The sequence below is a fragment of the Scyliorhinus torazame genome, chromosome 2 (genome assembly GCF_047496885.1).
Source record: "Scyliorhinus torazame isolate Kashiwa2021f chromosome 2, sScyTor2.1, whole genome shotgun sequence".
Taxonomy (NCBI): domain Eukaryota; kingdom Metazoa; phylum Chordata; class Chondrichthyes; order Carcharhiniformes; family Scyliorhinidae; genus Scyliorhinus; species Scyliorhinus torazame.
Window position 1 is genome coordinate 81,996,720 of NC_092708.1, and position 25,910 is coordinate 82,022,629.

Genomic DNA, 25,910 nt, shown 5'->3' on the forward strand with positions numbered 1-25,910 from the left:
ATTCTCAACTTGCATTCAGGACGCAGCAGACCAGCTGCGGAACACCGCAAAATAGATGAGACAACAATACTACGTCACCTATATGCACACCAAGAACAGGAAGCTTGAGAAACCCGGCATCACTACCAGCAGCAACCAAGCCTCCCCGGTACCACAGTAGAAAACAATACAGGGAAATCTATTGTCAACTTGTCGGACTGCACCCTTCAACCAGATGAAATCGAAGTCCTCAGCAGAGGGCTCAATTTCTGCACCACCACCAAAATGGACCCTATCAGTCTCGCGGCAGACACGGAGGAATTCATCAGGCGAATGAGGCTCCTGGAGTTCTTCCACAGACCCCAAGAGGCTGAGAGCGAACCCAATGGGACAACCAATGAACCAGAACAACAGACCGAGAGATTTGCGGTGCAGCAACCGAAGAGGAAAGAGTCGAATTGGACCCCTCCGGAAGGGTCCATGCCCTAAACATGACATGTATGCTCAAGCCGTAAGGAGTCGCGTCAATGGCAGATTAATCAGTCACATTCACAAGACAGCCCCGAACGTCACCCAAGCACAAGACAACGCCATCCGCGCTCTCAAGACCAACCGTAACATCGTCATCAAACCAGCAGACAAAGGAGGGGCCACCGTCATACTGAACAGAACAAACTATTGCAAAGAAGTATACCGACAACTCAACAACCAGGAACACTACAGACAGTTACCCGCAGATCCGACCAAGGAACACACCCGCCAACTCAACAGACTGATCAAGACCTTGGATCCAGACCTTCAAAGCACCCCACGTGCTCTCATCCCAAGTACTCCCCACGTTGGAGATCTCTGCTGCCTCCCGAAAATACACAAGGTCAACACACCAGGCCATCCTATCATATCAGGCAATGGGACCTTGTGTGAGAACCTCTCTGGCTATAGTGACGGCATCTTGAAACCCAGTGTACAAGGAACGCCCAGCTTCTGTCTCGATACGACGGACTTCTTACAGAAACTCAGCACCCATAGACCAGTTGAACCAGGAACATTCCTCGTCACAATGGACGTCTCGGCACTCTACACTAGCATCTCCCATGACGGCGGGATTGCTGCAACAGCCTCAGTACTCAACACTGACAACTGCCATTCTCCAGATGCAATTCTGCAACTCATCCGCTTCATTCTGGATCTGGATCACAACGTCTTCACCTTCGACAACAAGTTCTCCATCTAGACACACGGAACAGTCATGGGGACCAAATTCACACCTCAATATGCCAACATTTTCATGCACAAGATTGAACAAGACCTCCTCACAGCACAGGACCTTGAACCGACGTTATACACCAGATACATCGATGACATCTTTTTCCTTTGGACCCACGGCGAAGAATCACTGAAACGACTACACGATGACATCAATAAGATCCATCCCACCATCAGACTCACCATGGACTACTCTCCAGAATCGGTTGCATTCTTGGACACCATCATTTCCATCAAGGACGGTCACCTCAGCACTTTGCTTTACCTCAAGCCCACGGATAACCGCACGATGGTCCATTTCTCCAGCTTCCACCCGAAACACATTAATGAAGCCATCCCTTATGGACAAGCTCTGTATGCACAGGATCTGCTCAGATGTGGAGGAGCGTAACAGACATCTACAGACGCTGAAAGATGCCCTCGTACGAATGGGATATGGCGCTCGACTCATCGATCGACAGTTCCAACGTGCCACAGCAAAAACCTGCACCGACCTCCTCAGAAGACAAACACGGGACACAACCGACAGAGTACGGTTTGTCGTCCAGTACTTCCCCGGAGCAGAGAAACTACGACATCTTCTTCACAGCCTTCAACACGTCATCGATGAAGATGAACATCTTGCCAAGGTCATCCCCACACCCCCACTACTTGCCTTCAAACAACCGCGCAACCTCAAACAGACCATTGTTTGCAGCAAACTACCCAGCCTTCAGATCAGCGACCACAACACCATACAACCCTGCCATGGCAATCTCTGCAAGACGTGCCAGATCATCGACATGGGTACCACCATTACACGTCAGAACACCATCCACCAGGTACGTGGTACATACTTGTGCGACTCGACCAACGTTATCAACCTCATACGCTGTAAGAAACTATGTCCCGAAGCGTGGTGCATTGGCGAGACCATGCAGACGCTGCGACAACAGATGAACGGACATCATGCGACAATCGCCAGGCAGGAATGTTCCCTTCCAGTCGGGGAACACTTCAGCAGTCAAGGGCATTCAGCCTCTGAACTTCAGGTAAGCATTCTCCAAGGCGGCCTTCAGGACGCCCGACAACACAGAATTGCCGAGCAGAAACTTATAGCCAAGTTCTGCACACATGAGTACGGCCTCAACCGGGACCTTGGACTCTGTCGCATTAAATCCATCCCCCACCATCTGGCCTGGGCTTGCAAAATCCTACCAACTGTCCTGGCTTGAGACAATTGACACCTCTTTAACCTGTGATTATCCCTCTCTCCAGTTGCTCCATCTGGACCTGTAAAGACTTAATTACCTGCAAAGATTCACATTCAAAGTATCGTCTTGCATCATTGACTTTGTTTGTATATATGTTTCTGGAACCCACCTATTCATTCACCTGAGGAAGGAGCTGTGCTCCGAAAGGTAGTGATTCGAAAGAAACCTGTTGGACTTTAACCTGGCGTTGTAAGACTTCTTACTGTGCTCACCCCAGTCCAATGTTGGCATCTCCACACCATGGGTGATGGGAGAGGAGTTGGGTATGGTGGAGGAGTGGACTAGGTTATCTCGGAGGGAACGGTCTCTGCGGAATGCTGACAGAGGGAGGGAAGGGAAAACGTGGTTGGTGGTGGCATCACGCTGGACTTGGCAAAAATGGCGGAGGATTGAGGCTGGTGAAATTTGAGAACGAGGGGGACTCTATCCTTGTTCTGGGAAGGAGGGGATAGTCTATTGCCGGAAATGGAGACAGATAGATCAAGGAAGGGAAGGGACGTGTCTGAGATGGACCAGGCGAAAGTGACTTGTTGTACATAGATACATGGATACATAGAAGAAAGGAGCAGGAAGAGGCCATTTGGCCCTTCGAGCCTGCTCCGTCATTCATCACAACCATAGCTGATCATCCAACTCAATATCCTAACCCTGCCTTCTCCCCATACCCTTTGATCCCATTCTCCCCAAGTGCTATATCTAGCCGTCTCTTGAATATATTCAATTTTTTAGTATCAACTACTTCCTGTGGTAATGAATTATATGTTATTCATATATTTTTTTTAAGTTTTAAAAGTACTGTGAGGTCGAAACTAGTTACAGACTTGACATTGGGGACTCAAAGTAATAATTGTTTATTAAATGCCAAGGTGATTGATGTCACCTCTTGTTGAAGAATAATATTTTATTTCCCGAAGCAAAAGACAATCAAAAAAAAATTTGCCAAGTTTTAGATACATTAATATGTAACTAATTGATACTCAACTGAAGGGTTTTTTATACCTCTATCCTTGTTCTGGGAAGGAGGGGAGGGGGGCCCTCAACAGGTCCATCTCCCGCGCCACTACCCTCATATTTATAAACAGTTGTAGACTACATGTCGTTCATTTGGCCTATCTCAAGTATGGCACCAAATCGTGCTGTTCTGATTGTCCCTGTATAAGCCCTGTTAACTGTCTGCTCTTGTCACCTTCCCGTGTAGAGCTCTCATTAGACAGGTCTGGTCCTTCTATGCGGTCTTTTCACCTTGTGTTGCCCTATTATGTATTTTCTTTTATTTCCTTTTCTTTTCATGTACTTAATGAGCTGTTGAGCTGCTCGCAGAAAAATACTTTTCACTGTACCTCGGTACACGTGACAATAAACAAATCCAATCCAATCCAAATGGGATCCCCCTTCAGCCACAGTATCCAAAACCAAGATAGCTTTATAATGTCCTCCATCTCATAAGTATAGGATGCTGCATTACTATCTTTCAAGGACATCAGGAAAAGGATTATGTTTTATTAGGCCCCTTGAGCCTGCCCTGCTATTCAGTAATGCTGACCTTCTATCTTAACTACACCTCCCTGCACAATCACACGTCCCTTGATACCCTGTGCATCGATATCTCAGACTTAAATATACACAATGGCTGAAGAACACAGCTCTCTGCAGTACAGAATTCCAAAGGTTCGCAGTAAAATAAACAATTGTACATTCTTTAAAGGTTATCCATCATGCAGAAGTTGTATCTGCCAAAACCTTAATTTTACAATTTTATCCAGTGTGGTCACACAGGTGCTACAGGGCTATGGAAGGTGGGATTAGAAAGGGCACCTGGGTGTCCTCAGACTGGCATGGACAAGATGGGCTGAATGGCCTCATTCTGTGCTGTAACGTTTCGATGATTCTAGGTTGGGATTGTGCTGTCAAAAAGAATCTTGGCAATTTGCGGCAGTAGCTTGTGGGCTCTAAGCCCTCGATCACAAAAGCCTTAGAAATGGCAATGAGGCACGTTACACACACCAAATGGCAACCCTGGCCCTTGCTGCAGTTCATGATTTTCCTACCTCTCCTCCTCCACTCCCAATCGATGGGTTGCCTCTGGGAAAGCTGGGCATATCATGAGTATTTGAAGCCGGAGGCGCCGCAGGGAAAATTGGTTGGTTTCTAGGCAGAATAACCAGCAGTTCTGGAAAATCAGGTACTGGTATGTTTATATGAAAATCATAATGATTTAAAGTTTAAAAATGTAATCATTGTGGGGGGGGGGGGGGCTTTTTTAATTTTATAAAAGTTAACCCTAAAGAAGAGAATGGTGTCATTCCCTTAACAGATCTTTACTGGAATAGCTGAACTCACCTGGAAAATGGATAAGGACTGACCTAACAATCTGCTGACAAATTGAATTAAAACTACTCTTCCTTATCTTCAGCTCCAGCTCTAGGCTTGTATACATCAACCCATCCTTTGCCCTGCCATTAATGATAGACACTTCAGCTGCCTTTGCTACACTCTTGGCAACTACATCCCCCGCGCCCCCCCCCCCACCCCACAAAACCCTGTCACCTTTCCTCTCTTTTGAAAATTACTGAGCATTCTATATCTTTGATCAAATTTTCTTTCACCTCTCAATCTCTTACCACAATTGTTTGGCAGTTTGTCCTTTTCATTTTTCTTTTCCGTAGAGCACATGCAATGTTTTTCTGCACAAAAATCAGATATTGTTACTGATCCTCTACTTTAAGGAACATATTCTAGTTATGTTAGGCACATTCCTCTTCCCTTGTAACCCAAAGCCACCAATTAATTGTTATTGCTATAATAGTTGGCTTTCATTCCAGTTAATTCCAGTTATGGTTTTGATGTTGGTTCTGATTCCCATTTCTACAAATAGCAGTGATGTGCGCATATTTATCGTGTCGAATGTGAAGTATTATCTTTGTGGACCATAGGAACACGCGTACAAATTAGGAGCAGGAGTAGGCCACTTGGCGACTTGACCCTGCTCCGCCATTCCCACAAATAGTCCCACTCCACCCGGTCGAAGGCCTTCTCAGGATCCATTGCCACCACTACCTCCACCTCCTTTCCCGTCGGGGGCATCATAATCACATTAAGCAATCTTCTCAAGTTGGCTGTCAGCTGCCTGCCTTTCACAAACCCTGTTTGGTCGCCCCCAATCACCTCCGGTACACAGTCCTCAATTCTAATCGCCAGGACCTTGGCCAGGAGCTTGGCGTCCACATTGATCAGAGAGATTGGTCCGTATGACCCGCAGGATTCCGGGTCCTTGTCCCTCTTTAATATCAGCGAGATGGTGGCTTGCGACATCGTTGGAGGCAGGGTCCCTCTGTCCCTCACCTCATTAAAAACCCTAGTCAGGACCGGTCCCACTATCTCCGAGAACTTTTTGTAAAACTCTACTGGGTATCCACCCGGTCCCGGGGCTTTCCCCGACTTCATGGCCTTTAGGCCCCCCAGTACCTCCTCCCCTGCTCCGCCATTCAATAAGATCATGGTTGATCTGACTGTAACCTGAACTCCACATTCCTGCCAATCACTGATACCCTTTAACCCCTGCCCGGCTTCCATTAATCAAGAATCTACCTTGCTTTAGCTTTAAAATGTTCAAAACTCTTCTTCCACTGCCTTTTCAGGAAGAGAATTCCAGATTCTTATGCCCCTTTGAGAGAAAACAACATCTCTTCATCTCTGTCTTAAATGAGCAACCCCTTATTTTTAAATAGTGACCAATGGAGAGAAGTTTAAAAAGGAGGAGCTGTAACTGGTGAGAAACGATATTGAGAAGAAATGAATAATAACTTCATAACATTTGTGTCTAAATGAAGACAAACTACGGTTTTCCATCAGTGCCATCTCTGGGTGAAGGGAGAAGAAAGCAGGGATGTGGGAGGAGTTGATGAAATGGTCTTGGAGAATTTCCTTCCAGATTTCACAATGAGATTCCTTAGTTTTTTTTTTAAATTTAAATTTCATTTGTTCCAATTAAGGGACAATTTAGCGTGGCCAATCCACCTAACTTGCACATCTTTAGGTTGTGGGGGCGAAACCCACGCAAGCACGGGGAGAATGTGCAAACTCCACACGGACAGTGACCCAAAGCCGGGATCGAACCTGGGAACTCGCCGCCGTGAGGCAACAGGGCTAACCCACTGCGCCACTGTGCTGCCCTGAGATTCCTTAGTTGAGGTAACGTGAAATTGAAGAGCAGCCAAGAAACAGCAGCATTCGGTGAAGATTTGGAAGGTTGATGTTGAGCAGGTGAAGCAGCCCCCAGATTTTGGAGTGTTCCACATCCAGACTTGCAATGGAAGGCAAAATCACTAAACGTGTGACTGAACTGCAGCCATCCCAGCACCTCCAATCCATGACGATCTTCAGAACCAACCCAACATGCAGCTCAAAACATGCAACCTTTCTGGGGCTTTGCGATTCGATGCAGGTTTTGACATAAAGGACAAATGGCGTAACCTCTGGGGCGGCATCAATGTCACCAACAAAGATCTGGCGAGTAATCTGACAGAAGGGACTCCAGGTTCGGCCTTCCTTGAAAACATTGGTCTTCAGTGAAAGGGATCTTTAGTAAGGACACGGGGAGTCCACACCGAGTAAAATAAAGTAACAATGTTTTATTTACAAGGCATGTACACAGCACGGTAGATCGCTACGGGGTTCCTCACTGGTCGGTGCCTTACTGACTGACCTATTATACAAAAGTTAATAGAGGTCCCCCTAGCGGGGAGCTCATACTCCGCAAAGACCACGGGGAAGATACTCATTCTCACCCTGGAGGCGTCATGTGGACTATTACATTCCTCTCAACCGTTGCCCGGGAGCTGATCGTCATCCAGTGAATATCCAGCCACTTTGAGTGGGTGTCCTCCAGGATTAGGAACAGCGACCCCAGGAATGGTGAAGTACTCATGCACGCGGGCCCAGGGGCATCCTGTCCACTTCCAAGGGTGGAGGGGGGCCGCCGCACGAATCTTGTGGTGTTCTGGACAGACTGAGCACTTTTACCAACATTTCGCTATCCGTGTCGAAACATGGCCACCAGACGTAGCTTCTCGTCAGCATCTTCATTTTGGAAATGACAAGATGGTGTTGTGAAGGTCCTTCAGCACGGTTCCATGGCCCTTCATTGGAAGAACAACCCTCGTACCTCACAGGAGGATGTTATCTTCCATAGTAAGCTCTGAGTACTTGGAGGAGAAAGCTTTTAACTCCTCTGGTAGCTGTCGTTGCTGCCCACCATATAGCACCAAGGACTGAGTCGGTCTGTGTCCAGTCACAAATACACGATGCAGTGACGGGCAAGGAGTCCATAAAGTTCATCCACCGCAGAGGCGTTTGTGGATTCGGTCTGCAGGCGAAGATGACTCAAAACATCAGCATGCACAATCTGGGTCCCTGGGTGGAAGAGTATTCATAAGCAGCCGATACAAGGCCCAGCACGGAATCCCCGCAAATACAATTGGTGGGGTCGCCTTGTCTTCACGGAAGAGGCTGGCAGGATCACCTTGTCTTCACGGAAGATGCTGGCGGGATCGCCTTGTCTTCACAGAAGAGGTTGGCGGGATCGCCTTGTCTACATGGAAGAGGCTGGCAGGATCACCTTGTCTTCACGGAAGATGCTGGTGGGATCGCCTTGTCTTCACAGAAGAGGCTGGCGGGATTGCCTTCTCTTCATGGAAGAGGCTGGTAGGATCGCCTTGTCTTCACGTAAGAGGCTGGCGGAATCGCCTTGTCTTCACAGAAGAGGCTGGCGGGATCGTCTTGTCTTCACGGAAGATGCTGGCGGGATCGCCTTGTCTTCACAGAAGAGGTTGGCGGGATCACCTTGTCTACATGGAAGAGGCTGGCAGGATCACCTTGTCTTCACGGAAGATGCTGGTGGGATCGCCTTGTCTTCACAGAAGAGGCTGGCGGGATTGCCTTCTCTTCATGGAAGAGGCTGGTAGGATCGCCTTGTCTTCACGTAAGAGGCTGGCGGAATCGCCTTGTCTTCACAGAAGAGGCTGGCGGGATCGTCTTGTCTTCACGGAAGAGGCTGGCGGGGTCGCCTTGTCTTCACGGATGAGGCCCAGCAATGGCTTGTGATCCATGATGATACTGATCGAACTGCTTTACATCAAATACGACCGCCAGGGCTTCCTTCGCTATTTTCTCTCAGCCGTAGCCAGTACCTGGGAGGCAAAGGCACTCTGATGTTCATGGCCATCGCTCATCCGATGAGACAGGACTGTCCCAATCTCTTACAGCAAAGCAACGCACGTAACATACAATGGTTTTGAACATAGAATTTACAGTGCAGAAAGAGGCCATTTGGCTCATCGAGTATGCGATGACCAACGGCTCAATCGCGAGTACAAACAGCAGGGGGGACATAGGACATCCCTGCCCAGCCCCACGGTGGAGAGAAAAGAATCTTGAGTTGATGTTGTTTGTGCGGACACTCGCCCTCAGCTCCTTATACAGTAGCTTTACCCAGTTCACAAATCTTGGTCCAATCCCAAACCGCTCCAGAACTGCCATCAAGTACCCCCATTCTACCCGGTCAAACGCCTTCTCAGTGTCCAATGCCACAACCGCCTCTGTTTCCTTCCCCTCCGCCGGTGCTGTAACAACATTCAATACCCTTCTAACGTTTGTAAAGAGCTGCCTCCCTCTCATGAACCCCGACTGATCTTCCCCTATCTCCTTTGGGAGGCACTCCTCCAGCCTACCCGCCAGAACCGAAGTAGTTGATTCTGAGACTAGGTTGCTGAACCTTAACAAAGGAAACTGCGGTAAAGTGAGGCGTGAGTTAGCTATGATTGATTGGGGCATGTTACTTCAAGGGATGACAGTGGCTATGCAATGGCAAACATTCAAAGAGCACATGGAGGAACTGCAACAATTGTTTATTCCTGTCTGGCACATAAGTAAAATGGGAAAGGTGCCCAATCCATGGCTTACAAGGGAAATTAGGGATAGTGTTCGATCTAAGAAAGTAGCATATAAATTGGCCAAGAAAAACAACAGGTCTGAGGATTGGGAACTGTTTAGAATTCAGCAGAGAAGGACCAAGGGATTAATTAAGAAGGGGAAAATTGAGTACGAAAGTGAGCTTGCAAGGAACATAAAAACTGACTGTAAAAGCTTTTATAGGTAAATGAAGAGAAAAAGATTGGTGAAAACTATAGTGTATTGAGATGGATGGAAAACTGGTTGGCAGACAGGAAACAAAGAGTAGGAATTAATGGGTCTTTTTCAAATTGGCCGGCAGTGACTAGTGGGGTACCGCAGGGATCAGTGCTAGGACCCCAGATATTCACAATATATATCAATGATTTAATGAGGGAACTCCAAATTTGCAGATGACAGCAAGTTGGGTGGGATGGTGAGCTGTGAGGAGGATGCAAAGATCCTTCAGTGTGATTTGGACCAGTTGAGTGAATGGGCAAATGAATGGCAAATGCAGTATAATTTCGATAAATTGGATTGGATTGGATTTGCTTATTGTCATGTGTACCGAGGTACAGTGAAAAGTATTTTTCTGCGAGCAGCTCAAACAGATCATTAAGTACATAAAAACAAAATAAAATAAAAAGCAAATACATAATAGGGTAACACAAGGTCCACAATACATAGACACCGGCATCGGGTGAAGCATACAGAAGTGCAATATTAATCAGGTCAGTCCATAAGAGGGTCGTTTAGGAGTCTGGTAGCAGCGGAGAAGAAGCGAGGTCTTCCACTTTGGTAGCAAAAACAAGAAGGCAGACTATTTACTGAATTGCCATAAATTAGAAGAGGGGGCTATGCAGCAAGACCTGGGTGTCCTTGTACACCAGTCGCTGAAGGTAAGCATGCAGGCAGTAAAGAAAACAAATGATATGCTGGCCTTCATTGCGAGAGGATTCGAGTACAGGAGCAGGGATGTCTTATTGCAATTACACAGGGCATTGGTGAGGCCATACCTAGAACATTGTGTGCAGTTTTGGTCTCCTTAACTGAGGAAGGATTCTCTAGCTATAGAGCGAGTGCAGTGAAGGTTTATCAGACTGTATCCTGAGATGGCAAGATTGAGAGATTGAATCAGTTAGGATTGTATTCGCTGGAGTTCAGAAGAATGAGGGGGGATCTCATAGAAATCTACAAAATTCTAACATGACTGGACAGGGTAGATGCAGGAAGGATGCTCCGATGTGGATGTGTCCAGAACCAGGGGGCACCTATGAGGATATGGCGTAGGACAGAGATTTAGGACCGAGATGAGGAGAAATGTCTTCACCCAGAGTGTGGTGAGCCTGTGGAATTAATTACCACAGGAAGTAGTTGAGTCCAAAACATTGTATGATTTCAAGAAGCAGTTAGATATAGCAGTAAGGGCAGAGGGCATCAAAGAATTTGGTGGAAAGCGGGATTAGGCTATTGAGTTGAATGATCAGCCATGATCATGATGAAGGCGGAGTGGGCTTGAAGGGCCCAATAGCCTCCGCCTGCTCCACTCCCGAAGAGGAAAACTGCCATTTTGCCTGCTTAAATGCCTCATCCTGGGCCTTGCTCCATTCCCAAGGCAGGTGCTTCTTGAGGAACAAGTGAAGGGGGCCAGGACGGTTGCTAGATTTAGAATAACTTGCCTATAGTAATTTACGAGTCCAAGAAAATAGCGAAGCTCTGTGGCATCTCACGGAGCATCTCATACTTTGCATCAGTATTCACCAAAGAGAAGGAATTGGTGGATGTTGAGTCTGGAGAAGGGTGTGTAGATAGCCTGGGTCACATTGAGATCCAAAAAGACGAGGTGTTGGGTGTCTTGAAAAATATTATGGTAGATAAGTCCCCAGGGTCTGATGGAATCTACCCCAGAATACTGAATGAGGCTAAAGAGGAAATTGCTGAGGCCTTGACAGAAATCTTTGGATCCTCACTGTCTTCAGGTGATGTCCCGGAGGACTGGAGAATCACCAATGTTGTTCCTTTGTTTAAGAAGGGTAGCAAGGATAATCCAGGGAACTACATGCCGGTGAGACTTATGTCAGTGGTAGGGAAATTACTGGAGAGAATTCTTCAAGATAGGATCTACTCCCATTTGGAAGTAAATGGACGTATTAGTGCGAGGCAGCACGGTTTTGTGAAGGGGAGGTCGTGTCTCACTAACTTGATAGAGCTTTTCGAAGAGGTCACAAAGATGATTGATGCAGGTAGGGCAGTGGATGTTGTCTATATGGACTTCAGTAAGGCCTTTGACAAGGTCCCTCATGGCAGACTGGTACAAAAGGTGAAGTCACACGGGATCAGGGGTGGGCTGGTAGATGGATACAGAACTGGCTAGGTCATAGAAGGCAGAGAGTAGCAATGGAAGGGTGCTTTTCTGATTGGAGGGCTGTGACTAGTGGTGTTCCGCAGGGATCAGTGCTAGGACCTTTGCTGTTCGTAGTATATATAAATGATTTGGAGGAAAATGTAACTGGTCTGATTAGTAAGCTTGCAGATGACACAAAGGTTGGTGGAATTGCGGATAGCGATGAGGACTGTCAGAGGATACAGCAGGATTTAGATCATTTGGAGACTTGGGCGGAGAGATGACAGATGGAGTTTAATCCAGACAAATGTGAGATAATGCATTTTGGAAGGTCAAATGCAGGTAGGGAATATACAGTGAATGGTAGAACCCTCAAGAGTATTGACAGTCAGAGAGATCTAGGTGTACAGGTCCACAGGTCACTGAAAGGGAAAACACAGGTGGAGAAGGTAGTCAAGAAGGCATATGGGATGCTTGCCTTCATTGGCCGGGGCATTGAGTATAAAAATTGGCAAGTCATGTTGCACCTGTATAGAACCTTAGTTAGGCCACACTTGGAGTATAGTGTTCAATTCTGGTTGCCACACTACCAAAAGGATGTGGAGGCTTTAGAGAGGGTGCAGAAGAGATTTACCAGGATGTTGCCTGGTATGGAGGGCATTAGCTATGTGGAGCGGTTGAATAAACTCAGTTTGTTCTCACTGGAACGACGGAGGTTGAGGGGCGACCTGATAGAGGTCTACAAAATTATGAGGGGCACAGACAGAGTGGATAGTCAGAGGCTTTTTCCCAGGGTAGAGGGGTCAATTACTAGGGGGCATAGGTTTAAGGTGTGAGGGGCAAGGTTTAGAGGAGATGTACGAAGCAAGTTTTTTACACAGAGGGTAGTGGGTGGCTGGAACTCGCTGCCGGAGGAGGTGGAAGCAGGGACGATAGTGACGTTAAAGGGGCATCTTGACAAATACATGAATAGGATGGGAATAGGGGGATACGGACCAAGGAAGTGTAGAAGACTTTAGTTTAGACGGGCAGCATGGTCGGCACAGGCTTGGAGGGCCGAAGGGCCTGTTCCTGTGCTGTACATTTCTTTGTTCTTTGTTCTTTTTACAGACCCTTGATGCGGAGTAAAGCTTAACGGTCTAACCTCGAAGCCAGGTTCACTGTCAATTTATAGTCTCTCGGGCAGCATGGTGGCGCAGTGGTTAGCATTGCTGCCTCACAGCGCCGAGGTCCCAGGTTCGATCCAGGCTCTGGGTCACTATCTGTGTGGAGTTTGCACATTCTCCCCGTGTTTGTGTGGGTTTCACCCCCACAATCCAAAAGATGTGCAGCATAGGTTAATTGGCCACGTTAAATTGCCCCTTAATGGGAAAAAAAAGAATTGGGTACTCTAAATTTATAGCAAAAAAAATAATTTATAGTCTCTGCAGAGGCTTATCTGGCTTCATTACGGGGACTACCAGCACTGTCCACTCGTCAACAGGCCTAATGATGTCCAAACACTCTAAACAACGAAGTTCAGTCTCCAAATTTTTGTGTAAAGCGTAGGGAAGCAGGTGGGCAAGAAAATATTGTGGTTAGGTCTCCCGGTCCATCTGGATTTTGGCCACAGCTCCTTTAATCATACCCAAGCCAGGCTGGAAAGCCTAGGGGAATTTGCTCAGTATTATTGCACTCAGACTGCCAGATCTCACTTGGAGGATATGTTGCTAATCCATCTGTAACTGATGTAGCCAATTGCAGACCATCAGGCCAGAGCCGCTTCCTTGCACAACAATGAGGGAAGGTGAACTGATTGGTGACCATAAACCACCGGAGTAAGGGTGGACCCCACAATAATAATAATAATAATAATCGCTTATTGTCACAAATAGGCTTCAATGAAGTTACTGTGAAAAGCCCCACATTCCGGCGCCTGTTCGGGGAGGCTGGTATGGGTATAGAACCCGCACTGCTGCTTTGTTCTGCATTACAAGCCAACTATTTAGCCCAGTGTGCTAAACCAGCCCCTTATTAATATTAAGGCATTCCCCCGCATAAGTGGCCAAACGAGCACAGTGCCAGTAAAGTATGCGCACTTTGTTTTATAAGATCAAAGGTGCTCTGCACCACCTCAGAATTGGCTGTTCCTGTATCCAATTCCATTGGGAGCACGTGGTCATTCACCTGCATCAGGACATGAATAGGGGCCACACAGGGGCGATGCCAAACAGTTCAGCTGTGCCTCAGCCTCAGCCTCATCCTCTTCTGGGTCATCCCGATGCAAGGTCCGTCCCTGGGGCTGGCACCTACCTCGACCGGGGTGCCTGGAGTGCTGGCCTTCCTGCTACTTGCAGGTATGCCTAGACCGGTGAGTCCGGTGATGTTGCACGTCTCGGTGGCCGGCTCTTTGCCCAGAGTCTGGAGTCGCCGTGGAGTTTGGTCTGGACTGTGGGTATACTACGTGAGGGGTGACACTCTAAAACATTCACCTCCATCCCCTGTATCTCTTGGACGCAATGTTTCGCACTTTTCTGGGGCAGGGAGAGCGACAGTGCTTGCAATATTAAACCAATATCTTTGAACAATTACCGTTGGGGTTGGGTTAAAGTATTGCGCCACAAATACCATGAGTTGGTTGAACGATTGATTATCAGGCGCCGCCAGGTACATGAGACTCCGCATTACCCTGAACGTGTGCTCCGTAGGCCGTCAACAGTATGATCGTCTGGAGCTTATTCCCCGTGATGTTGTTGGCCCAGAAGAAGTAACGCACCCTTTCTGCGCACTGGTTCCAGTCTTCAACACCGGCATCAAATGTATCTAACCATCCAAACAGAGGCATGGTGAATCAAGTAAATCCAAACCTGGGTCCAGAAAATCGGGGTGGTGGCTCAGCCGAGTAGTTGACAGCAAGCCAGTTTACGCCTCGTGACGATATTGAGTTCTTCCTGCCCTCAGTCTGGTCTCAGTCAAAGGCTGAGTCGGATTTATAAACATTCCTTTGTTTTATTTCAAATAGCTTGCAAGCTCCACTCACTCTGATAACCCAGGACCAACACTGTTCCTGAGATCCCCAGAGGAAGTGAGTGAAAACAAAGCACATAACATCCTATACACATGAACATAGAATCAAGTTTCACACACGACCAAATAATGCAAGATGGCAAATGCAAGATTCTCATAGGTCTTTCTCACACATTCCTTGACCTGGCCATATAAGCTGACCCCGGGGCCCCTTTCACCCAGCATCCTCTGCAGCATCCTCTGCACAAGGAACCGGTCCTAATGGCTGCCCATCCCCCTCTTCATGCTTTGAAAAATCCCAGTTACAGGCAATTAGACTGCTACCCATTTTCTCCAGCCTAAGCTAGAGATGTTTAAAAGTCAGCTACCCTAATCCTCTAATCACCTGTATTAGTATCTACTCCTAACTTTACCTAACTATTTATCCCCTTTCTAGTACCTTGCTCTTTTCATAGATTCTCATAGAATTTACAGTGCAGAAGGAGGCCATTCGGCCCATCGAGTCTGCACCGGCTCTTGGAAAGAGCACCCTACCCAAGGTCCACACCTCCACCCTATCCCCATAACCCAGTAACCCCACCCTACAATAAGGGCAATTTTGGACACTATGGGCAGTTTAGCATGGCCAATCCACCTAACCCGCACATCTTTGGACTGTGGGAGGAAACCGGAGCACCCGGAGGAAACCCACACACACACGGGGAGGATGTGCAGACTCTGCACAGACAGTGACCCAAGCCGGAATCGAACCTGGGACCCTGGAGCTGTGAAGCATTTGTGCTATCCACAATGCTACCGTGCTGCCCCAACGCTTTTGCTCCATTCCTCACTCACCGCCAGTTTAATAAGGACACGGGGAGTCCACACCAAATAAAATAAACAAAGTTTTACTTACAACGTGATATATACACAGCACAGTAGGTCCCTACCAGATTCCTCACTGGTCGGTGCCTAACTGGCCAACATTTTATACAGAGGTTAATAGAGATTCCCACCCCTAGCAGAGAAGCTTGTACTCCATAAGGACCACGGGGTAGATAATCATTTCCACCCTGTAGGCCCCGTGCGCACAGGATCCACACAGTCCATCCAATGACATCACAGCTGTTCCAAAAATGAAATTCCAGGGATAGTGCAGCATGGAATTTTGGTTACTAAGATCAGGCTGTTTCACAACGTTGTGAATGAAAGTGCTCTACAACTTGGCCTACAAAAATTTATAATAATAATCTTTATTGTCACAAGTAGGCATGCTGCAGAGGATGCTGGGTGAAAGGGGCCCCGGGGTCAGCTTACATTAACACTGCAATAAAGTTACTGTGAAAATCCCCTAGTCACCACATTCCGGAGCCTGTTCGGGTACACAGAGGGAGAATTCAGAATGTCCAATTCGCCTAACAGCACGCCTTTCAGGACTTGTGGGAGGAAACCCACACAGGCACAGGGAGAACGTGCAGACTCCGCACAGACAGTGACCCAAGCCGGGATCGAACCTGGGACCCTGGCGCTGTGAAGCAACAATGCTAGCCACTGTGCCGCCCACTACACGAACTAGCACAAATTTGCTGCCGCTTCAAGGCAATTCACCCAGCACACTCAATGGTGTGACATGGCCGTCCAACATGGACTAAGACATTTAAACCTGCAGGATGTCACTTCTGTACTAACCTTAAGATCCACACCATTTCTTTCAAACAAATATTATCCTTCTAACCTGAACAAAAGATTAAAATGTAATTTGAATATTATACCTCATTGTTGGGGAGAGAGCGAGCTTCTCTTGTTACCAAATCTATTGCTTCTAATTAATGCTATTAATTTCTCCATTCAGTTTCTGGAAATCAACTGGACAGGACTGACCAACCTACTAGATATTCCTGGACTCAAGTTAGTATTTCATACGAGCTATTGTTTGCACAGGTTGGGAAGTGGAAGTTGACTGCAATATTGACTTTATAGTAAAATAAAGGTATAATGAATAATTGGGTAATCCTGGGTATGTATTCCTCTGGTCAGTAACTTCAGCAAACGGTGTGCATAAAATATACTTGCATCTATTATTTTACTCAAATTTTTGAATGTAAGAAAACATGCCGCATATCTTTATCTTCTACAAGATGCGGGAGCCCTACCTCAAGTAACAAGATACGGGAGTTCTACCTCAAGTAATGAATCCACTTAATTAATCCTTGTCATAGAATTCCTCCAGTGCAGAAGGAGACCATTCAGCCTATCCAGTCTGCACTGGCCCTTGGAAAGAGCACCCCACTTAAACCCACACCTGCACCCTGCCCCCATAACCCTCCCTAACCTTTTAGACAATGGAAGCAATTTAGCAGGGCCAATCCATATCTTTGGATTGTGGGAGGAAACCTGAGCACCCGGAGGAAACCCACGCAGACACGGGGAGAAAGTGCAAACTCCACACAGACAGTGACCCAAACCGGAATTGAACCCGGGTCTCTGGCGCTGTGAGGCAGAAGTGCTAACTACTGTGCTATTGTGCCGTCCTAGCCAATACATGGTAACCAGTAGATTTTCTCAATAACGAAACAACATAATTGGGAAGTAATTCCAGAATATCAATTAGTGTGGTAAATACTTGTAATATAATTTCTAAATACCCGCTATTTCAGCCTGTATAAGATATGCTTGATGTATCATATCATTGGATTATATTCCTTGTCATATACTCCTGCGTCATTGCTTTATATATGTATATTATACAGGGTATGATGAAGGAAAATGTTGCAAGTAGCAAAAGCCAGCTTCATGTCAGTTTCAAGAATTGTGCCGTTTGCTTATTCCACGGGGGAATTAAAACACTTTTCAATTCATTTTTTATTCTTGACTTCAGAAACTGCTGCAAATATAAAGGATGGCCTAGAGTTTGTATTCTCCATCAGTGAGCTGCCTAGAGTCCTGTGCCAGCACTATCCTTTCCATAAACAATTGTGCATCAGTATATTTATGGCAGGAGACAATTATGTTTTTCAAATGTTTCACTAGTCATGCGTGAAACTAGCGTAAATTAAGTATCTTCTGTAAAATACTGTTTATGCTTTTTACGGCCATTAGATCATGCCTTTTATAATGCTCTCACAATATTGATATGTGTCCAGTGGCACGTCTTAATGGAGTCTAGACAAGATGGAATTCAATATTAACAAATTTATTGTAACCCAAAGGGGAACCCAAATGTTTCTGTAGCTTTACGATAAAAGTGAACAAGTAACACACTGGTTGAAGTAACTGTGATAATGCCGGCTTAAATCTCAGCTGCTTTATTTGAGAAGGTGATATTTAATCTGTACTATGTACAACAAACTTGTATTTTATATAATCTTTTTAAACTTGTTTATGATCCAGTTATACATGGTACACAAAGGAAATATTCCCTCAGGTTAGTGTTTCAGTGAATTTAATTAATCACAGTGGGATGCATCCCAGCCTGATGAACAATGGAAGCAGTATTTGAACGCCTATTATCAGATGCACATCTAAACACACTTGTGTGTCTTCTGGATTTTCCCACTTTAATTAAATCCGTTCAGGTTTGGTGTTTTTTGTAATAATTCCGAACTAAAAGAACTAGAGTTAAAATGGAAGCTGGTCTACCTTAGTGATATGAAATTGAAGGCGGGGTGACAGGTTATGTGTGGGAACAAGGCCAGATAGCTTGATATTTTGGGGATTGCGATTGAGATAGCAGAAATTTGTTCCAGCTGAAACCTGAATTTTGTGTTGTCAAGATTTTGAGCCTCCAATGATTGGGTACAATTTGTGTATTAGCATTTTGTGGAATGGCCTCTACATACAGCGGTGTAATTGGCCCATGACATTAATGCAAAATAGGCTCATCATGAATCAGCAATTTATTTTTACGCCACACCCAGGAAGGCCGGCCACTTTAGTTTATTGTGGACTTGGTATGCAATACCTTGTCTGATCTATGAGCACTGCTGAGTTCTGAGGGAGCAAGGCCAAGCTGTAATTGTTTTCTTCCAGTGATCAGAGTTAATGCCAGTAATTTGAAGAAATATATCTTTACCTTATTGTTTGTTACATGATAAGAGAATTTATGTCAAGCAATTACCAAAGCAAAGCAGCTTGAGCTGGATGGCTGGGAAGTGTGAACAATTGATAATATCAGACCTGGTATGTCAGTGAGAGGGAGGTCTTGTGGAGCAGTGGATAGCATCCCTGCTTCTGAGCCAGAAGCTCAGGTTTCAAGTCCCACTCTGGGACTTAATGGCCAAGAAATGTGCGTTCATATTTTGGCCAAGCAGGTATCAGCTTGTAAATCCTTCCAGCACACACCAATGGCAGGAGGTAGGAGTGGGAGAGATTCCTGGTCAGCCACGTGATGGAAAGAAATTGGAGCCTCTAACACCACTATCCATAGCTCCAAACTGCAACAAGCATGTAAAATGTAGTGCCATAAGACCATAAGACATAGGAGCAGAATTAGGCCTCTCGGCCCATCGAATCTGCTCCGCCATTCAATCATGGCTGATATTTTCTCATTCCCATTCTCCGGCCTCTCCCCATAACCTCTGATCCCCTTATTAATCATGAACCTATCTATCTCTGTCTTAATGACACTGAGTGAATTGGCCTCCACAGCCTTCTGCGGCAAAGAGTTCCACAGATTAACCACCCTCTGGCTGAAGAAATTCCTCATCTTTGTTTTAAAGGATCGTCGCTTTAGTTTGAGATGGTGTCCTCTGGTTCTAGTTTTTCCGACAAGTGGAAATATTCTCTCCACATCCACTCTATCCAGGCCTCGCAGTATCTTGTAAGTTTCAATAAGATCCCCTCTCATACTTCTAAACTCCAAGTACAGATCCAAAGTCCTCAAAAGTTCCTCATACGACAAGTTCTTCATTCTAGGGATCGTTCTTGTGAACCTCCTCTGGATCCTTTCCAAGGCCAGCACATTCACCCTTAGAAACGGGGCCCTAAACTGCTCACAATACTCCAAATGGGGTCTGACCAGAGCCTTATACAGTTGCCGTAACAACCCAGATTACTTGAGGGGGTTGGCTGGCTCAGTTGGTTGGATGGCTGATGTAGATCAAATTAGTGCCAACAGCACAGCGTTTAATCCCCATTCTGAATGGGTTTGCAATCTGCCTCCTTGCTCTCTGGTGAAGGGCGCGGCGCTTTGGGTCAGATCTGCCTTTAGGCAGAGGAAAAGAAGAAGAAGATGAGTGAGAATTAACTCCAAAAGAACGCTGTTATAACCTGCCTGTTTACTACTGGCCGGGGACTAATGGCAATCCCACAATCCTTAGTGAGTATGAGCTTCCCCAATGAGGGGGGGGCGGAGAAATCATTAGCAGAGTCACCTGCATAAATAGAGCTGGCCAGTGTGGAACCAGCTAGAGAGGAGTGAGCAGTGGTGGAGTACTGCTGCTGTTGTATATATGTAATTGTAAATAAAGCCATTTCTTTTGATTCTACAAACTCGTGCTGGATTCTTCGTGGCCCTCATAAAAAATGCATTTATTTCAGGTGCCATGTTAATACATGTTATAATAAGGATAAAATTGTGCTGTGTAATATCAGCATAGGAACACACTAATGTATTTGTATTTGCAGGGAGTCCACACGCCCATTATTTCAACAATGGCATTGTCCCGCACACCATGTGCTGGATTCTCCACCGCATCGGTAATTCTTCAACCCGTGGCAGAGAATCCAGTGTAGGGCAGATAACGGGATTGTGCCTGTCTCCCACTGGCATTCGGATCGAGGTCCACACCCTGTGTCAGAGGGAGGATGCAAATGGATTATTAAGACCAATTTCTATCCTATCAATGGGCCGGACATCATATTTTCTGGTCCTCTGGGCCAGGAATCATGTGGGCGAGAATTGGTGCTGATCTTGACAAATGTATACCTGACACGGTGGATCGTATGGTGGACCAAGTGGGTAACTCTTTAAGGGAGCTGCCCAAAGGTATGGGCACCCCCCCAATGTATGATGTGGCCACCCCACCAGACCTCCCCCTCCTCCCCGCTGCCGAGACCCCTACTTAAAGAGATCCCCCACAGAGACCCCCTAATTAAAGAGATTCTTTAGGAACCGCCTAAAGAGCCACCCATCAGAATAGAGACCCCTGTCTGGAAGCTATAGATCAGTCCAGCCAGAGGCAGTGAAAAAAAAATCCCTGCATTAACACTCACCTGTGCAATACACCTGCTGGCTCAGACACAGGAAGCAGCACAAGTCAATTTCTGGAACGGAAAACCAGTCAGCTGGGTTTAAACACCTCAGATCTTTGATCTGCAAGCCTTTCATTCATTTCCAGTCGATATTGATTTTACCAGGCTGTGATTGACAGCTTCCACATGAACCCAGATGTCTGCAATGTTCCATTCATCTCTCTTCACGCTTGAGTGACTTTGAATTAGTCAGCAGTAAGATTAACAGAAAGCATTTAACTCTCTTTAATGTGGTTCAGGAGCTGTCAATCATAGCTGGATGTTGACAAACATTGCAGTTAGTTTCACAGCTGACTCTGGGGGGGCAGGGCTCTTAATTAGAGGATCTCTAGGGGGAGATCTATTTAATTAGAGAGTCTCTAGGGGGCCTCTGGTGCGGTCTCTAATTAGGAGGTCTCTTGGAGGGGCGATAGTGGGGGGTGTTGGATCACCCCTGGGAGGAGTGACCCAAAAGATTACAGGGGGCGCTGAATTGCTTTGCGGGGAGTGGGGTGGTGGCCATCTGCCCAAAATGGCCATGGCAGGCCGGCTGGCATGTCACTCCTGCGGAAACCCCCCCCTCCCCGGAACATGGAGGCCCCCTTCCCCGAACCGCCCCCCTCCCCCGAACATTGTGCACCCTTCCCCACCCCTCCTCCCCCCCAGAACATGACTGCACCCTCCCCCCCTCCTCCCCGCTCCTCCCCTCCCCCTCCTCGCCCCCCTCTTCCTCCTCGTTCCCCCTCTTCCCCCCTCCTACTCCACCCCCTCCTCCCCCATACACCCCGCCCCCTCTACCCCATACCCCCCTACCCCCTCGCCCTCTGCCCCTCCTCCGTCCCTCCCCCTCCTCCCCCTCCAGCTCCCCCCTCCTCCTCCTTCCCCCCTCCTCCTTCCCCCCCTCCTCCTCCCCCCCTCCTCCTCCCCCCCCTCAAACAAGGCTGCACTGCCCCCCCCCCGAGCATGGCAGCTCCCTTCCCCAAACTCCCCCCACCGTAGATGCCACAACATGCTGCCTCCAAAATCGCCGGCTGCTCACCTTCTCACTCTGCATCGTCAGCCAGCACGACTTGCTGCCGAATTTATTTTGCAGGAGTGAACAGCGACGGCATGACCTGGGGTCACGCCGTCGGGACTTTGGCCCATCCGGGCCACTGAATAGCGGGGTGCCCAGAGAATCGCCAGATTTAGCACCTCGGACGATTCTCCGGGCGGCGCAGCGTCGACCTTGATGACGCCGTTCTCGCCGGTTGGGAGAATGGCGGAACGGCATCGGATCGGCGTCACGCGAAAATCCAGCGTGAACGCCAATTCTCCCAAACAGCGCGGCATGGGAGAATCCCGCCCCTCAAGGTCTCCCAAACTGATTATCCTGCCTTATCTGTTTTCACTCCATCCGATTCTCATCTGAGTTGACAATTAGATCTCACAGTTCGAAACATACAGGGATAGAACTCCTGTTTTGTACCTAGTCAACGATTCAGGTGAAAATTGCTGAAAAGTACTGAATATACTTCCCCTTGAATTTTGCTGAAACACATTTGCTGAATGCAGGATCTGCCATGACTCCCCACCATCAGGTAGCCTATCCCTTTTTTAAAACAAAGTGGTCGAAAAAAATATTCCTTGATATATTCAAGAATGGTAATTTGGTGCAGTTTTATTAATACAGCTGAGATGTATTTATCGGAAATAAATACTAATAATCGCAGTGTCAATGCAGTGTCTATTATCTATGCAGAGCCATATTTTACTTTATTGAAAATGGAGTTTTAAAATATAAACTAAACCACTTGCTGGATATATTGGTGTGCCTTAGTCAATTTCTCAGAAAACCAACAAAAAATGGATTCTACAGCTTTTAAAATGTGTTTACCAGTGACTGCGCTCATAACACCCATGGTAATTTTTAGAACCTCCTTAAACGATTATAAACGAATGCAATTAGTGGTAATTCTCCAGTATAGAGTAATTCACCCTGAGGGGCATGACCAGTTTTGTGGACCGAGCCAACTTCTAGCATAATGCCTTCCAAGTGCTACAAAAGATTTACGGCGATTCGATTGATGCTGAAGATAAATGGCCCTTATAATTCTGCGATCTCTTGTGTGGGTAATACCGATGTTGGACAAATTGTGCCAAAAAACCAGTGCGGAAAAGCTATCCTGAAATTGAAATTGGTTTGGCAATCCAATGTAACAATGTTTTCGGAAAAACATTATTTGATAATTGCACTGTTGTACTGTGGCTCTTTGCTTCTTCCTTATTTATTACTCCATTCCTGTCTCTTAGATAAATTGTTTGACATTAAACAAACACATAATACCACTTATTAGAAGATACAGCAATATATGGAGTGCTGTGAAATTTGAAACCTATGTCATTAAAGAAATATACATAATGGCTCGTTATAAAGTATTCATTTAGTTTATCTGTGCTTTGGCTAATATTCTGCAGAGACACGACTGTTTACAATTAAATTTTATGAAAACACTGTAATAATGTTAAGGTAACAAGGGGAACATCATTTTTAATTCAGCAGTGTACAAAACACCAGTGACTGAGGTAATGTGTACTGAAGGCTTAATGCTTATGACTCACTTGAATTAAATTCATTTGAATCCACGTGCTTCATCCAGAGCGCAGCTAGCTTGTATCATACTGCAAATCTAGGCCAATACTGCTCATTGAACTACCAGCGAGCTATTCAACTGATCAATCATAGATTATGAAAGCAAAAGTTTTAAAAACTCCCTGTTTTATTTATATATACATATGTGTGTGTGTGCGCGCCTCTATTAATTTTAAAAATTGACTTCAATCACTATTGTGGTTTGCCTTCCCTGCCGAGGCATCAAATAAAGGTAAATAAGGGTGACTCAGATCTCCACCAGTGCCATTGGGCTTGTGGCCAAGAAGCATGGAAACTTTGTCTTCCCTCATTACGGTAAGAATATGTAGACTCATGGACAGAATTTTCCATTCCTTCCTGCCAGTGGGAGCTTCCAGTCCTGTCAAAGGCACTCCTTGTGGCTGCCCCGGCAGGGGGTGGGCAAGCCATGCAAAATACCTTAGACCGCAGCGGCACTGGTAAATCCTGACCTTAATTATATTTTTTGCTTTTTATTTGGTTTGAACTTAAAAGGTAATTTATGACTTTTTAAGAGAAAGATACACAATTAAAGTGGAATATTGGGCGGAAACATAGAATAGCTAATCTTCATTCAGGAGTAGCCTGCCTTATTTGTGCTAATTCCGTTTCCTTGCCCTTTCCCATGTAATTGCATTAGATCCCTCTTATTATTGTGATTGACCACGAGTCAATGGTCAATTATAACAATGCATTTCACTTTTTAATAAGCAATTGTATGAACAAAGTAATTCAACTGCCCTATTACTTGTTGTAGTGATCCTAAATTTATACCTACTTGTTATTGACTGACCAATAGATATCATTGTTAAATCATTAGGGCAGGATTCTTTGGTTTCCCAGCCGCGTGTTTGTTAGCTGCGCACTGTTCGGTGGCGGCGGGATTTTCTGCTCCCCCTGTGTCAATAGGAATTCCCATTGAAACCACCTCACACTGCCGGGAAACCCACGGCAGGGGTGGGCTGCTGGTGGAACCAGAGAAATCCCGTCAGTGTGAATGGAAGGTGAATTCCGGCCATAGGATCCCTACTGTGTAGCAGGAGACCATTCGCCCCATCAAGTCTCCACCAACCCTTCAAAAGAGCACTCGGCCTAGGCTCACAACCCCACCCTATCCCCGTAACTCTGCACATTGACCATGGTTCATCCACCTAACCTGCACATCTTTGGACCAAGAAATAAAATCGGAGCACTCGGAAGAAACCCACTCAGCCACGGGGAGAACGTGCAAACTCCACACAGTCACCCAAGGCCAGAATCAAACCCGGGTTCCTGATGCTGTGAAGTATCCGTGCTAACCACTGTGCCACCGTGCTGCTCTTATTACCTTCTTAAAGGCTGATAAATCTCCAGAGCTTGATAATCTTCATCCGAGAGTACCTAAGGAAGTGGCCCTAGAAATTGGTGGTCGTTTTCAAAAATTCTTTGGACTCTGGAATGGTTCCTACAGATTGCAGGGTAGCTAACAAAAGCCTGCTATTCAAAAAGGGAGGTGGAGAGAAAACAGGGAACTATAGACCAATGAGCTAATGTTGGTAGAGGGGCAGTTGCTCGAGTCCATTATCAAGGATTCCATAGCACAGCATTTGGAAAGTAGTGGTAGAATCAGACAAAGTCAGCATGGATTTATGAAAGGGAAATTATGCTTGACAAATCTATTGCAATTCTTTGACTAGTAACTAGCAGAGTTGACCAGGAGAGCCAGTGGATGTGGTGGGGTTTAGTTAGACTTTCAAAAGATCTTCAACAAGGTCTCGCATAGCAGATTACTTTGTAACGTTAAAGTGCATGGAATTGCGGGAAGTGTGTTGAGACATCGCAAGATGGATAGATAGCTGGTTAGCAGGCAGGAAGCAAAGAGTTGGAATAAATGGGTCTTTTTCCGAATGGCAGGCAGTGACTAGAGGGATACTGCAGGGATCTGAGCTAGGACCCCAACTGTCCACATTATATATAAATGATTTGGACGAAGGAAGTTGGGTTCGATCCCGGCTCTGGGTCACTGTCTGTGTGGAGTTTGCACATTCTCCCCGTGTTCACGTGGGTTTCGCCCCCACAACCCAAAGATGTGCAAGGTAGGTGGATTGAACACACTAAATTGCCTGTTAATTGGAAAAAATGAATTGGGTACTCTATATTTTGAAAAATAAATAAAAATTTTGGTGTCCTCATCTGAAGAAGGATGTTCTTGCTATGGAGGGAGTGCAGCGAAGGCTTACCAGGCTGATTCCTGCGATGGCAGGACTGCCATATG

The 25,910-nt window shown here is 46.3% G+C and overlaps 1 protein-coding gene across 1 annotated transcript in view; it reads left to right on the top strand.

Annotated features, from left to right (window-relative positions):
• Window positions 1-25,910, top strand: part of LOC140388827 (extended synaptotagmin-3-like) — a 184,726-nt gene that overhangs the window by 96,019 nt on the left and 62,797 nt on the right. Inside the window, exon 7 of the mRNA XM_072473172.1 lies at window positions 16,628-16,683. Coding sequence (XP_072329273.1) covers window positions 16,628-16,683 — 56 coding nt within the window. The remainder of the gene's footprint in view (window positions 1-16,627; window positions 16,684-25,910) is intronic.